At 37.1% G+C, this 12,704-nt stretch overlaps 1 protein-coding gene across 4 annotated transcripts in view; it reads left to right on the top strand.

The window, feature by feature from the left end:
- ZCCHC9 (zinc finger CCHC-type containing 9) overlaps window positions 1–6,673 on the top strand; it is a 342,756-nt gene extending 336,083 nt beyond the window's left edge. For all 4 annotated transcript variants that reach the window (XM_050795721.1, XM_050795719.1, XM_050795720.1 and 1 more), the window contains 4 exons: window positions 2,116–2,266; window positions 2,492–2,584; window positions 4,748–4,816; window positions 6,082–6,673. In XM_050795721.1, coding sequence (XP_050651678.1) covers window positions 2,116–2,266; window positions 2,492–2,584; window positions 4,748–4,816; window positions 6,082–6,200 — 432 coding nt within the window. In that variant the 3' untranslated portion in view covers window positions 6,201–6,673. The remainder of the gene's footprint in view (window positions 1–2,115; window positions 2,267–2,491; window positions 2,585–4,747; window positions 4,817–6,081) is intronic.
- Window positions 6,674–12,704: the final 6,031 nt, after the last annotated feature.

Genomic DNA, 12,704 nt, shown 5'->3' with positions numbered 1-12,704 from the left:
ATGAAATACTCACTATAATTATTTCCCTTCTCTAAGTGAGTTTCCCAAGTCTCCTAGCACGCCACTTCATAAGAATGAAGACTTGTTGCTAGTTATACTTTTATTTTTTATTAGTATTACTATATGTAGAGCACTGTTTGCACCAATGCAGGCTTGAAATGTTAACAGCCTCTATAAATGTGTCTTTTGGCTGTTTGCAAGATTAGTCTATGCATTGTTCTATTTAAAGATAATTATTTAGAGATAATACTGATGAAACATTCCTTATGGATAAATTTGGATAGGAAGGATAACATTTCTATTGGTATCAGGATAGAGTTTTGTCTAAGTTAACTATTTTTAAATATTTTAAGTCAGTTTAGTTGACATAGGTAGTATGGTGAATTGCATACCATTTGAAAACATTTACTGTTATGATCTCTTAAGCATTATGTTTGTAATTAAGTGGGGAAGGATATTGTTTTTTAAAAAGGGGAGTGCTATATAAATAGTATATGGCTTGTTGTGACCTGTTGTTAATTTACTTCCTTGCTATTTTTTTTTTAATACCTTATACTAAGCATCAGTCCTTAAATGCTAATAAACTGATTATGCTATTGGAATTTACAATCAGCGCTTCACAATCCCATCTACATTAAACTTAAGGACCATTCAAAAATGTTGTAGTAAGTGATGATTAGGTTTTAAAGGAGAAGGCTGTGAACTAAGGCAGTAGTCTCAGCTTAATAGAGACCACTTTGACTTCACCAAGAAGCCAAGACTTCCTATGGTGGTGATGCAGGTTTTAGCAGTAGCTTTTCCTGCATTTGTATAATAAATGCAGCTTCTTTTTTTTTGGACCAGCTCATTCTAAATGTACAAGTTACTGAAGAATTTAAAGGGACTCATTCTTTTTCAGTATTTTATTAAGTAGGAAAAAAAAGACAGAGTTGCAAAATAAATGTTTTATTTTGCCGGTTGAATTTGCTTTTTAAAAAAACCTGTGCTTATTTTGAAAAACATAATTAAATGAATATTTATTATCCAAGAAATATATATATCTTTTTCCAGCTTAAATAAAATAGTTTAAATATCTGCCATCTTTGATTATGGTTGATGTTCTCATTTATTGCAGCAAAAAAATTCTTCAAATTTCTGTAAATAACTATTACTCAGTTTTATGTTGGAGCCAAATAATTCATCTCAGAGTAAATTATTCCTTTAAAATGTATTGTGCATATATTCTAAAAATGAAACCTATTTCTGAATATTAAAGAATGTGTATGGCCAGGCGTGGTGGCTCACACCTGTAATACCAGCACTTTTGGGAGGCTGAGGCAGGTGGATCACCAGGTCAGGAGATTGAGACCATCCTGGCCAACATGGTGAAACCCTGTCTCTACTAAGAATACTAGAATTATCTGGGCGTGGTGGCTCGTGCTTGTAATCCCAGCTACTAGGGAGGCTGAGGCAGGAGAATAATTTGAACCCAGGAGGCGGAGGTTGCAGTGAGCCAAGATCACGCCACTGCACTCCAGCCTGCTGACAGCGAGATTCCATCTTTAAAAAAAAAAAAAAAGTGTATTTAGGGTACAAAAACAAGGATATACTTTTTGCTATGAAATATATCTTATGGTTTGAATCGTAACTTGAATGGAAACATTTGACCCAAATTCATTCAATTATGTGAACTTAAAAAAAAATATTAATTTTTTAAAAATTTTGAGTACATAATTATACACAAATACAAATTTTGAGTGATAATTTTTATAGCCACTGCCCATTTACTATAGAAAACGCCATTTTTCTACTGCAGACATTCCAGTTATAAAATGAATAGTCCATATTTGCTCAATTCATTTAAGCAATTGCCTTCTACAAAGCCACATATATAACATTGTTCCTGAGATTGATAGATTTATCGATTGAGGTTTTCAGCAGCAATGAAACCCTCTGATGGAAAGGACATCTCATTGTTTAGGAATGTATGAAACCTTTTTTCTACAAATAAAATATTGAGATTTCAGAAAAAGAGCTAAATAAGATGAGAAATGTTTTAAATGTTTTTGATAACAAGAATTAATAAAGTCACTGGTATAGTTTTGCAGTGTGCCAACCCACATTTTGTTTTCCCAGGTGTGTTTCCATTGTAGAAAACCTGGTCATGGAATTGCAGATTGCCCTGCCGCCCTTGAAAATCAAGACATGGGCACTGGGATATGTTACAGGTGTGGGTCCACAGAGCACGAAATAACCAAGTGTAAGGCTAAAGTAGACCCAGCTCTTGGTATGTGTTTCTTTCAGTTTTTTGCTTTGTTCATGGGGAAAGCCAATAAATAGCACCCTGGGTATATTTTTAACACAATTTGTTAAGAGTGTGCCACTTAGTATTTGGAAATCATATGAGATTAAATTTTAAGTTATGTAAAAATATTTTTTATTCAGTGTTAATGTGAATTTTATGACTTGCCATATGTATTGTCAACTGAATAGGAACTGTTGATTTTTACAGGCGAATTTCCTTTTGCAAAATGTTTTGTTTGTGGAGAAATGGGGCACCTGTCTAGATCTTGTCCGGATAATCCCAAAGGCCTCTATGCTGATGGTAAGTACTGTTACCCTCATATAGCAGAAATGGTGAGTTATCGTGCAGTTGTGATTTAGTTTACACTCAATCAATTATTGAATAAATTCTTGAATAAACTGCAAAACCTTGAGAATTACATTATTTTTATCAAGTGCTATTATATGTACTGGGCTTTTTGTGCAGTTTCACTTCATATGTTAATAAAACAAATCAGAAAAAACTAAGGTGTGTATTTCCAACTGTGCTTGCTTCATCATTTGTGAGACTATTATACATTTCTACTTTTAGACATAACAGAAGCAGAGGGATTATATTTATCTCAAGCTAATATGAGGTTTTTAAAATCGTATTATATATTCAGCCTCAGCCAGCATACCATTTTGGTGGAAGGGTGGGTACACATGATTCAATACTGTAGTAATGTTTGCTTCTGAATTTTTTTTCTTAGTTATTTGTCTGGCATGGGATTATGTAGCTTTTTTCTCTTTAACTTGGGTAATTAAGGTTCACACAGTAAAGTCTATGCAGTCTAAAGCTTTAAGGAGGAGGCTGTTATCTGTTGATGTGATGGCTGGTGCCATCAGGGTCTAGACATTTCTTGTGTCGTGTCCTGGGTGTCCCCCTGGAGAAGTCCAGTGAAAAGCGTAGCTTTTGGAGTTGGTCAGACTTGGGTTATAGTGCCAGCACTGCCACTCACTAGCTCGGGGGCTTTGGCCAACTTAGCAAACTCGATCTCAGTTTCCTCAGCTATAGAATGGAGCTGATAAAACTATATTTTATTGATTCTAAGATGCACAGTTTTTCAATTTTAATCTCTTGGAAATCAGAATGTATCTTACCATTGGTGGGTCCCACATAATTGACAGCTGTTTTTCTTTCTGAGAGGTATGTGCAATAATGATACATCTTATAATCAACGGTGTCTTAGAGTTGATGAATTATGGTATTTGCCTAAAGAGTTTTTAAAAAGATTAAAGTGTATTATTCAAGTGCTTCTTTTTCACTATGGCATATAAAGAGGCCAGGGCCTGAAAAATGCTCAGGTGCATTTCAGTTTTGAGCTTATAAAAATGGGTAGTTAACATGACGAGTGAGCAAAAATGGCTTTCACTGGTCTACCAAAGTGACTAGATGTAAAAAAAAAAAAAAAAGAATTAATGCAGCAAGGAGAGTAGATCCCATAGATGTGAAAATATGGCCAGATTAGCCTGTGTGTACTTTGATTTTATAACTTGTAATCTTTTGTTTACAATAAGGGGCTTTCTGTGACTTGTTTTAATTTAGAACACTTTGGTAGCAATAGACACATTGGATACATTTTTGTATGGTACATTTGATGTATATAGAATTAGTACTTTGTTTTTAAGAGGTAAAGCATTATGTTGGGGGAAAAGTAGGGTGGGTTTCCAAATTTGCATTTTTTATATTGAAAATAAAGTCAAGATTTGGGGAAAAAAGAAAATTCAGCCAGATTTGTATCTTTGTATCTGATTAGGTCATTTTTCTAAGTCACTTAACATTTTGAGCATGATCAAGATAATGCTTGACCATTAAGCAACAGTGTTTGATCATTAAGTGAAAGACTTATTTTAGAAAGCACGTGTGTTGTGATTCACAATTCTGAAATGTTTAAAGTAGGCAGATGGGCATTTTTATAGGGTTAGGGTGCCTGGCCAATGGAAGGCACTGAAACAAAAATTAACTTTATTTCTTTTGTAAATGCTTACCCCCATCTGATCTGTACAGTAGAATAGTAGTTTCTAATCTGTTTTGGGGCCATTGACGGAGAATCTGACATGCTATTCAGGAAAGAGCATCTGCTTACAACTTTTATTTACAGGTCCAAGGGTTCACAGACTCTTGACTGTCTAAGCATTAAGATCCAGGCTTCTGTGCAATAGCTCTTGAACAAGTGCCTTCCATCATAACTCATTTCTCTTTCCTACTTCTCAAGGCCAGGTGCAAGAAGCAGTGGGTGGGTACAATTTACTGCCCTGTGAGGTTAAAAGGAATGGAGAATGAATTCGTAATAGGAATAGTGGCACCTCCCTATGTTCCTGGTCTAGCTACCTTTACAACTGACAAGGTTGTGAGGATCCAGTAAGATGTGAAAGTGCTTTGAGATGTTAAAAACCCCATGTAAGTATGAGATGGTATTCAGTGGCTTTGCTCTTTCAATAGGTGGCGGCTGCAAACTTTGTGGCTCTGTGGAACATTTAAAGAAAGATTGCCCTGAAAGTCAGAATTCAGGTGAGATCTCTGGGCCTCTACTTAGAAGGGGTGAGATTAATATTTCTCTGCGTTTTATTCTGCACTTATTATGAATAACTCATTGGGATGCTAATGATTTTAAGACCTGTTTTCCTACTGTAGCAATCACTTAATCTCTGTCAGCAACAGACACACATCGTACTGAGTAACTGAATAGGTGGGGAAAAAAGTGGCCAGTAAGCCTTAGGGGACCCTGACTTTATAAGACATCTTATTCATAAGCATTTATATTTGCTAACTAATGAATTTAATATAATAGAGCCAATTCTGTTACTTAAGAAAAATATGAATTCACTAAGAGAAAATAAAAAATATGAAATAACTTTCCATAGTCTTAATATTGAGTGTCCTCATGTATGCTTTGCTTTGTATGTACCTAAAAGATTCAGAGTTGATTGCAGAAACTACCAAAAATATTAAAAATGTGTTATCCATACAGAATCTGGCTATTTCCTTCCTGATGAAATACCAGCCTTATTCATCAAAAACTTCAGAGATGTTCACTACACCTATGGCAGACTTTTGAGGAAGTGGAGATCATTATTACATTAGTTTGCCTGGACTAGAATGATGATAATCCTGTGTGAAGGCAGGCAAGAAGACAGTAGGATAGCCCAGCAGTACTTCTTATGGAAAGAGCACATTTCTTTTTATTTCACATAGTCACAACACTACACAAATAAGTCTGCTCATTCTTACTTCCTATCCCTAACATTTAAATTTGAAAACCAAGAGTTCTTATTTACAAGCTTGTCTAGAAGATAGTCTTTAGTACATTGTAGGCAGTGAGATTGAAATGATGAAGTGGAATTTGAATTCTCCCTCCTGGGAGGATTGCCACTTCCCAAATGACAAGACTGACAAGCAGATGTTGTATAATTTCACAGGTAGAATCTTATGCATTTGAAACTGATGCTTCATAAGCCTTGCTGTTTACAGACTCTTGGAATTCATTGACTCTGTAATGATGAACTCTGGGAAAGAATGAAAGAGCTTTCTCATCAATTCGTGCATTGCAAAGTAGTTGCTACATTTCCCTAATTGGGATGAGAAATTGCCTGTGGTACTCTGAAATCAAGGGTTATAATCAATTACAGAATTGCTCACTTTCCTTTAGTGATGGAGTCTTCCCTCCTTGTGATTATTCATGTCAAAATGAGTTCCTTTCCAAAACCAGTAACAATTTGAGTGGATGAATTTGATTACTGTTTTTCTCATATTCTGATTTTTCTATTCCTTTACAGAGCGAATGGTCACAGTTGGTCGCTGGGCAAAGGGAATGAGTGCAGACTATGAAGAAATTTTGGATGCACCTAAACCACAAAAACCCAAAACAAAAATACCTAAAGTTGTTAATTTTTGATAACAACTAGCACTATCATTAGTTACCACCTCATCGTTACTTTCTAAACCAGGCCCACTTCACGAGTTAGAGTTGAGCTCCCTTGTAGCCAGGACTATACTGTAGATATCACTATGATCTGGGTGTGGTCGAAAACAATTTTGTTTATTCTGTCCATCAAATTGTACTTCTACTACTGTTTGGAGAAAATTGAAGAAAAGAATAAGATGATTAAATGGATTATCTAAAAGAACATATTTTAAGAGACAGAACTTAGACATAACCAAGTAGTTGTATACCTGATTGTAACAATCATCTTTTATAAAAGCAAAATTATGCATAAATGTAAAACACTCCTAAACAAAGGGTACAAATGAATTTTTGGTTATATCATTTTCTTGGCTCAAAGTATCAATTTATTATTATAATAGAAATTTATAAGTTGCTAGAAAGTCTCTGTTTTTAAAATATGGAATAAAAATGCATTTTCTATTGCTTGTTTTTCTGAATACTTGATTCTTGATTGAAATAGCCATTGTTCGTTAATATCCATGTAACAATCCCTTTGGAAACAAGATTTTTTATGAATCCTAGATGAGAATAAACAGGGATTTGGTTTTTGTTTTAGTTTTGACATAAAGGATTACAAGTTACTAAAGTTAAAATTGAAATACGTCAATTTAACAGCAGGTCTTTTTTGCCCTTGATTTTCAAGAGAAATTCTAGCCAAAAATCAGTTTTCGTTACTTAACCAGAATGACGGCACATAACAGATTGTATAATAAACTTAATAGCATTTTGTTCACATGTTTTAGATGAGTCAGAGTGAGAGGGAAATATCACCATAATAGAGTTAGAACACTAATCAGAGACCCATTAGCTTCTTTGTTTGATTTGATGAATTCATGCATACTTAATACATATATTTCACAAGGCTTAACACTACCATTGTACTGTATAATGGAGTGACTCTAGTGGTTTTGTGTTTCATTTCAAATTTTACCTGATTGAATCCATTTGTAACTAAAGGAAACAGCTGTGATTAGTTACTGATGCCTCAAAAGCAAAATATTTACCAAATAAGAAAAGAAACACTTTTCTCTGTTTTCATATCTGCACAACTCTACAGTTCTAGTCTTAATAGGAGCTGTTTTTTTATTTCAGTGTGAGAGGAAAACATGATGACAGAATACTGCTCAGCATCCCAGAGCTTAAGGAAATGAGTGCCATTTAGAAGGAATTGCACAAGCCATGCAGCTGGAAAAGGACAGTAATGCTGCCTTAGTCATCTCGTCTGAACACACCCAGATTTATTTCACCTGTCCCATCAGGAGCAGAAGGCTTTGTAGAGTCTGCAGCCTGTCAGCTGAAAGTTAGGTCTAATGCTTTTTGTAGTCTTCAGTGCAAAGATGTTGATATCTATTTTGTCTTTCTTGGATTACTTTGTGTGTGTATATTTTTTTTTTTTTTTGAGATGGAGTCTCGCTCGTCACCTAGGCTAGAGTGCAGTGGTGCGATCTTGGCTCACTGCAACCTCCGCCTCCTGGGTTCAAGCGATTCTCCTGCCTCAGCCTACTGAGTAGCTGGGATTATAGGCATGCACCACCACGCTGGGCTAACTTTTAGTACATATGGGGTTTCACCATGTTGGCCAGGCTGGTCTGAAACTCTTGACCTCATGATCTGCTTGCCTTGGCCTCCCAAAGTGCTGGGATTACAGGCATGAGCCACTGTGCCCAGCCTACTTTGCTTATATTTTAATGATCTATAAATATTAGGCAGTGAAGTCATTAGAAATAAATTGCAGGTACTGAATGTAGCATTAAACACGTGTACAGACACTGAAAGGAATGCACCAGAGGTAGATATTCTGAGAGATGCTGAGTGTTTCTTAAAAGGAACTATAGACATTGGTTATTTTCTTAGCTAAAAATGCCTAAAAAGGAAGGCAAACAATGTATTCATTCATCTTGTATGTTTCCCAAGCACTACTATGTTCCTGTTACTCTTATGCACTTGAAATTGTGGCAGTCAACAAGACAGACAAGGCCACATGCATTATAATGGGGCTGAATATTGGACAGGAGACTTAGGAAAAATACCAGCAAGAAATGTTTGATTACAATCCTAAAATATTTTTTGAATCCCCTAAGACTTTAAAAAAATTTTTAGATGGGGTCTTACCCTGTCACCCAGGCTGGAGTGCAGTGATGCAATCATAGCTCACTGAAGCCTCAAACACCTGGGCTCCAGCGATCCTCCCATCTCAGCCTCCTGAGTTGCTGGGATTACAATAGGCATGAGCCACTACACCCAGCTGAATCCCTTAGTCTTTAGCACTCCTTCAGTCTTTTGTAAATTTCATCTCCTCTTACAAACTTATCTTTCACTTTTACATAAATGACTCCTAAATCTCCAGCTAGCCCTAAAATCCCAGGTTTCAGTCCTGTCTTTCCACCTGCCTGCTGGATGTTCCTACTGGGATGCTCTACTGATACCTCAAATTCAATATGGCTTTAAACAGTCTCACTTTCCCCTGGGGAAAAAAAAAATGAGTTTACCTTTTTGTCTCTGTTTTCACTACAATTACATTCCAAGCCATGAGGCCTGAATCTCAAGTTGCTCTTTCGTTGACATTTCCTCCAGTCCCCATAGAGACACCCCCTTATTTCCTCCAGGCATCTGCTATGACCAGCTTGAGTCTTTCTATGACCATCCTTATAGGAAGAAGCAGCTCCTTCCTTCCTCATCCCAATACCTAACACTATAGCTTTATTTGTTCCCTCTCTACCAGATTATAGGTTACATAAGGGCAGGAATTTTGATTCTTGTTCATTGCTATATCCCTAGAAATGCTTAGAATGTGGCAAGCATTTGCATTTGTTGAATGAGTTACTTCAATGAATAAGTGATATAAAAGAAATCAACAGAGAGATGATGCAAGTGACTGGGTAGCTACCTTAGATTGGATAATCAAGGGAAGGCCTCTGTGGACCTTTTAAAGCTGAAATCTGAATGACACAAAGGAACCAGTCATGAGTTAGCCAAAACCCCTAAAGAGAGAATGAGTTTGCCATATTTGAGGGACAGAAAGGAGTGTAGCTGAAGCCTCGAGAAGGGCTGCATCAGGGCTATTCTGACCACCCTATTTAAAATAGAATCTGTATCTCATCCTAACACTGGCACTCCTGATTCCCCTTACTTTGCTTTATGTTTTTCTGTGTCCCTTATCACCTTCTACCATATTAACTTATTTATTATATGTGTCATTTATGTCCCATCTGTCTGCTAGAAAATAATCTCCATGGGGGGGGGGATTCTTGTCTGTTCACTGACATACCCCAAATGCCTAAAAAGCACTTAGCACATAGTAGACCCATAATATGTATTTAACAATACATTTGACGAGGTCAGAGAGGAGGTGGGGGCAAGATCACATTGGAAAATTTAGGAAGCCATTGGAAAGTTTTGGTTTTCTTCCCCTAACAGCTTTATTGAGATATAATTCACATAGGATAAAATTCACACTTCTAAAGTGTACAACTGACTTTTAATCTAGTCAGAGTTATACAACCATCACCATTAATTCCAGGACATTTTATCACCCCATCGACACCCAATACCCATAAGCAGTCGCTCCCAACCCTTCCTTCCCCCAGCTACTGGCATCTACTGATTTACTTTCTGTCTCTGTAGAGTTGCCTGTTCTGGACACTTTATGTAAATGGAATCATACAATATGTGGTTGTGATTGACTTCCTTCAGTTAACATGATGTTTTCAAGATTCATCCATAATAATCCATTGTCTAGATATTCCACATTTTATTCATCAGTTGACGGGCATTTGAGTGTTTTCCACTTTTTGGTTATTATTAACAATGCTACTGTAAACATTTGTGTATAATCTTGTGAGGACATGTTTTCATTTCTCTTGGATATATACCTAGGAGTATATATCTAGACTATTTTTTGAAGTGACTATACCATTCGATAATCCAACCAGCAATGTATGAGAGTTTCAATTCTCCACATCCTTGGCAACATTTGATTTTGTTTCTCCTTTTTATTTTCCTCATCCCAGTGAGTGTAAAGTGGAGTCTCATTGTGGTTTTGATTTGCATCCCCTAATGATTAATGATGTAGAAGGCCTTTTCATGTGCTTATTGGCCATTTGTTATGTGATCTCTGCAGAAATGTCCATTCAAATACTTTTCCTGTATTTTTTAATTGGGTTGTTATTTATTGCAGAGTTGAAAGGGCTTTATTTATTCTGTATACAAATTCCTTATCAGGTTTATGATTTGCAAATGTTTTCTCTCTGTGGTTTGTCATTTTACTTTCTTGATGGTGTCCTTTGAGGCACAAAAATTTTTAATTTTGATGGAGTTCATCTTATCTGATTTTTCTTTTCATCCTTGTGTTTTTGGTGTTATCTTTGATGTCACATCTAGGAAACCACTGCCTAACCCAAGTGTATCAGTCCGTTCCCACACTGCTATAAAGAACTACCCGAGGCTGGGTAATTTATAAAGAAAAGAGGGTTAGGCCAGGTGCAGTGGCTCACGCCTATAATCCCAGCACTTTGGGAGGCTAAGGTGGGCGGATAACCTGATGTCAGGAGTTCAAGACCAGCCTTGCCAACATGGTGAAACCCCAACTCTACTAAAAATACAAAAATTAGCCAGGCACAAAAGTGGTGGGCACATGTAATCCCAGCTACTTAGGAGGCTGAGGCAGGAGAATCACTGGAACCCAGGAAGCAGAGGCTGCAGTGAGCCAAGATCGTGCCACTGCACACCAGCCTGGGCAAGAAAGCGAGACTCCATCTCAAAAAAAACAAAAGAGGTTTAATTGACTCACGGTTCCACAGGCTGTACAGGAAACATGGCTGAGAGGCCTCAGGAAACTTACAATCATGGCAGAAGGTGAATGGGAAGCAGGCATAATCTTTACATGGTGGAGCGGGAGAGAGCAAAGGGGGAGGTGCTATATACTTTCAAACAACCAGATTTTATGAGAACTCTGTCATGAGAACAGCAAGGGGGAAGTCTGCCCCGATGATTCAATCACCTCCCATCAGGCCCTTCCTTCAACACTAGGAAGCACAATTTGACATGAGAGAGGTGGGGACATAGAGGCAAACCATATCACCAAGTCTCTGGTTTTCTTCTGAGTTTTATATTTTTAGTTCTTATACTTAGGTTCACTTTTTTTTTTTTTTTTTTGAGACAGAGTCTGTAGCCCAGGTGCAGTGGTGCAACCTTGGCTCACTGCAACCTCATCTCCCAGGTTCAAGCCATTCTCTCACCACCTCAGCCTCCCAAGTAGCTGGGACTACAGGCATGCTGCACCACACCTGGCTAACTTTTGTATTTTTAGTAGAGACAGGGTTTCACCATGTTGGCCAGGCTAGTCTAGAACTCCTGACCTCAGGTGATCTGCCCGCCTCAGCCTCCCAAAGTGCTGGGATTACAGGTGTGAACCACTATGCCTGGCCCATAATTCAATTTTAATTACTTTTTTGTATATGACTGGATGTAGGGAATCCAACATCATGTTTTGCAAGTGGATATCCAATTTTCCCAGCACTGTTTGCTGAAAATTTTAGAGTATTCTTTCTCCATTAAATTGTTTTGGTTTCCTTTTTGAAATCAATTGACCACAAATATAATAGTGTATTTTTGGGCTCTCAGTTCTATTCCAATGATCCTTATGTATATCCTTATGCCAGTACCACACTGTTTTGATTACTATAGCTTTGTACTAAGTTTTGAAATCAGAAAGTATAAGTCCTCAAACTTTTCAAGTTTTTTTTCTCTTCTCTATTTTCCCTTACATTTCCATATGAATCTCACAGTGAGTGTTAGTTCATCAATTTCTGCAGAAAAGCCAGCTGCAATTTTGATAGGGATTGTGTTGAGTCTGTAGATGAATTTGGGGAATATGGCCATCTTAACAACATTAAGTTTCCTGATCCATGAACATAGGGGTCATGATTCTCCTTATTTTCCTTTTTTTACCTAACTTCTTGTTTGCCTCAACTGGTGTCAATGCATAAGGCAGCTATGATGTTAAACAATTGCTGCTGATTGTTTTCTACAACACTGTGGAGATGGGGCTGTTTGCACTAAATAAGTGCTAAATCAAAGACAAGCTTTAGAAAGAGGCTTTTCCAGAGAGCTGCCAAGCAGGAAAAACGGTGATCATTTTCTGGGGATGTTTTTTGGGGGAGAGCTCCAATTTCCCCACTCCCACCCCCACCCCACCCAGTGGCTACTAGGCTGCTATTTTTCACAGCAACTGTAATTATGAGGTTGCTGATTTTCAAAACTACTTAGGACCTGCTAGAGAAGACAGTGGGAATAGGGCAAGTTGAAATGCTACAAAACTCATGTTTTTACTGAGATTCAGCCGCTTTTCTTGAATAAACAATCCTTGTATTGTTGTAAGCCTTTGGTTCACTTCCAGAGTTCTGAAAAAGCTTATTTTGATAATTTTTGCTAATGTTTTTGTTACTATTATGA

The sequence above is a fragment of the Macaca thibetana genome, chromosome 6, assembly GCF_024542745.1.
Source record: "Macaca thibetana thibetana isolate TM-01 chromosome 6, ASM2454274v1, whole genome shotgun sequence".
Classification (NCBI taxonomy): Eukaryota; Metazoa; Chordata; class Mammalia; order Primates; family Cercopithecidae; genus Macaca; species Macaca thibetana.
Note: the sequence above shows the minus strand (reverse complement) of the source record. Positions and strands in the feature narration are given on the sequence as shown.